At 43.5% G+C, this 2,508-nt stretch overlaps 1 protein-coding gene across 1 annotated transcript; it reads left to right on the plus strand.

Moving 5' to 3' along the window:
• Positions 1-1,366: 1,366 nt before the first annotated feature.
• FOIG_16849 (uncharacterized protein) lies at positions 1,367-1,489 on the plus strand (the record flags this gene model as incomplete). Its single annotated transcript, XM_031218328.1, has 1 exon — positions 1,367-1,489. One exon carries the CDS (start codon positions 1,367-1,369, stop codon positions 1,487-1,489), a length of 123 nt encoding a protein of 40 aa, XP_031051958.1.
• Between the last annotated feature and the right edge of the window lie 1,019 nt (positions 1,490-2,508).

Raw genomic sequence — 2,508 nt, forward strand, 5'->3', positions numbered from 1 at the left:
TTTGAGTACTCCTGCAATAAGTTGAGCGAAATGTTCTGCGAGAAATACAGCGAGATAAACAGATTATATTGGTCTTTGCTGAAAGTATCGTGAGGAAACATAAGGTTGAAAATGTGGTTGAATGACGGAGGTGCTCCTGCTGTTCATGGAACAAAATTCCTACCCAAATGATAGTCTATACAGTTGTATTCCTGGAGTCTAACTTTTCACCTACTTCCTATATGACTAAAATACAATGAATTATTTGCCCTTTCTGCCATTTGATAGCCCCAAAAAGTCAATCCAAGAGCATTGAGGCCCTTGAGATCAAAATATGCTTACAAAGGAGCCAATTTGGTACTAAAATTAGTAACATGCATGTAGTCAAATGACTAGCATCAGTTTCATGGCTGTATCTACAAGCCTGCGGTTGTATGATTTGCCTTCCCTAGGATATAGAGTCCTGGACTCGTAACTCATCGTTTCTATAAAAAGCATAATCAGTCATGGGTTGCTCACAGTACGGGTCACATAGACGCCGAGGCATCCACTAATTAGTCATTTTGGTGATTGAAAGAAGCTGGGTATAACAGAATTTGCGTCCATGTTTTAACCATGTTGGTTACTGGCCATCATGACGGCGGTATCATGCAACACTTTTGCTTGAAATTTGATACCTTGGAGAGATCATAGTGAGAACGTAGCAGTAGCGGCAGAATTGTTCGGCTTCTCCCCGACCTGATCGCTATAAAAAGTTTCCCTCGGTACTCATTGCACAGAAGAGATCATTCAGGCTTTCGCAATACCAACATACCGACAGACAGAATGACTGAGCAACTAATCACAGAGTATTCAAGAACGGCCGAAGAATATCGCAGAAAGGCCATTGAAGTGCTTAACAAGAAGCGAGAAGGTTCAAGTGCCAATACACGAACACAGGAGGATACCGCTACAATCCATGATCTACTTGTTGATTCTATGCTTCGAAAGCCCCTCACTGCAGACCAAGTGCTCAATACGAACAATTGGAAGGACCTGGAAAAGGATATCGTAGTGTGCTCAGAAGATGACGCATGTCGAATTTTTGAGAGACAAGTTCCGCCATTTCCAATTCTTGTCGGGCCACTTACTCGCGAAACCGGAACCATACAGGATTTCTTAAAAAGTATGGACCCTGCAACCGATGTTGATGTACACGACTTTAGCCTAGACGTAAGCGTCCATGGCCGTATCCCTCAGAGAATGAAAGGAAATGTTGCCATCAAAATGTTCGAGGACGAAACCAGGATAGATCCTGTGAACTTTCTGAACCTGCACATCTTGGAGGACAATCCGCTCCCTTCATTTCTAAGAAATAGAAAGGATTATAACATCCTGGAATTCTCCCATGCTGAGAAAAGGAAAAGAACATCTCAACAAAGCGCTGCTGACCTTGACAGATGGACTTCCTTTCAATTACTCGCCAGTGAAGGGGCCGTCCATCTACCTCATATCGACCACCACGGGATGAATACGGTGGTTTTTAACGAAGAAGGACACAAGATGTGGCTCATGTGGCCAGGAATAGGGCCTGACGAGATTTCTGAAGTCTGTGGATCAAGAAAACATCTCCAGGGTGGTCTCCCTGTTTACGTACCACCGAGATATATGCTTTGGCAGCCACTGGGGACATTACATGCACCGATCACAATAACGAATTGTCTCATGAGTGGTAGAATGCTCGTGCATAGCTCTCAACTTCTTGATACACTGAAGTATACTCGGGCAGGAATCAAAGATCCAGATATAACCAATGAGGCCTTTTCCCGACAGATGTATGAAAGGATGACAAGGACTTTGCATCTGTGGAAAAAGGAATCGAATTTGACGGAAGCTGGCCAGCAGACCTTTGCATGGCCGCCACCCGAATCTCAAAAGGAATGTGAAGAGATCTGTAAGGTAAGCTGGCGATATCGTAATTACCAGTTCTATGGTTTGGTAGTGCTAACAAACTCAAGTGGCTAGGAGCAGGCTGTAAGTGCAGCACTCAAGGTTGCGAATCGTGCATTTGTGTTCGACATAACAGGCCCTGCGACCAGAGATGCTATGATGCTGGCGAGGCCAACAAATGTGCTAATCGAAGAGGGATACGCGCCGCGGAAACAATTTTAGTGGAACATCAGAGGAAAAGGAGAAGAGTGAAGATATAAGATCATCATGGTATTGCTAACTGATTTGGCCAATTCATCCAGTGTACAAGGTAGAGGTTTGGTTACGTTCTTTCTTTTCTTGTCTTCTTGCAATGTAATTGCTATTATTTATTAATTTCTGTGAGATCAACCTTTTACCTGTAGGAATACAGCGATATGTTATCTTTTCGAGCACTACGATCCACACGAGTAAACACACGTAAGAGTTATAATTTAAGGTGCTCCAACTGAAGTGCAAGTGACGCTTGTCTCTTGCACAATAGTATCGGCATAGACGATCTTCACAGAACCGATGTTTTATTAGGTTGGGTACAGTCATTCAGGTCTAATTATGGCTGGG

This window comes from Fusarium odoratissimum (genome assembly GCF_000260195.1).
Source record: "Fusarium odoratissimum NRRL 54006 unplaced genomic scaffold supercont1.237, whole genome shotgun sequence".
NCBI classification, from domain to species: Eukaryota; Fungi; Ascomycota; class Sordariomycetes; order Hypocreales; family Nectriaceae; genus Fusarium; species Fusarium odoratissimum.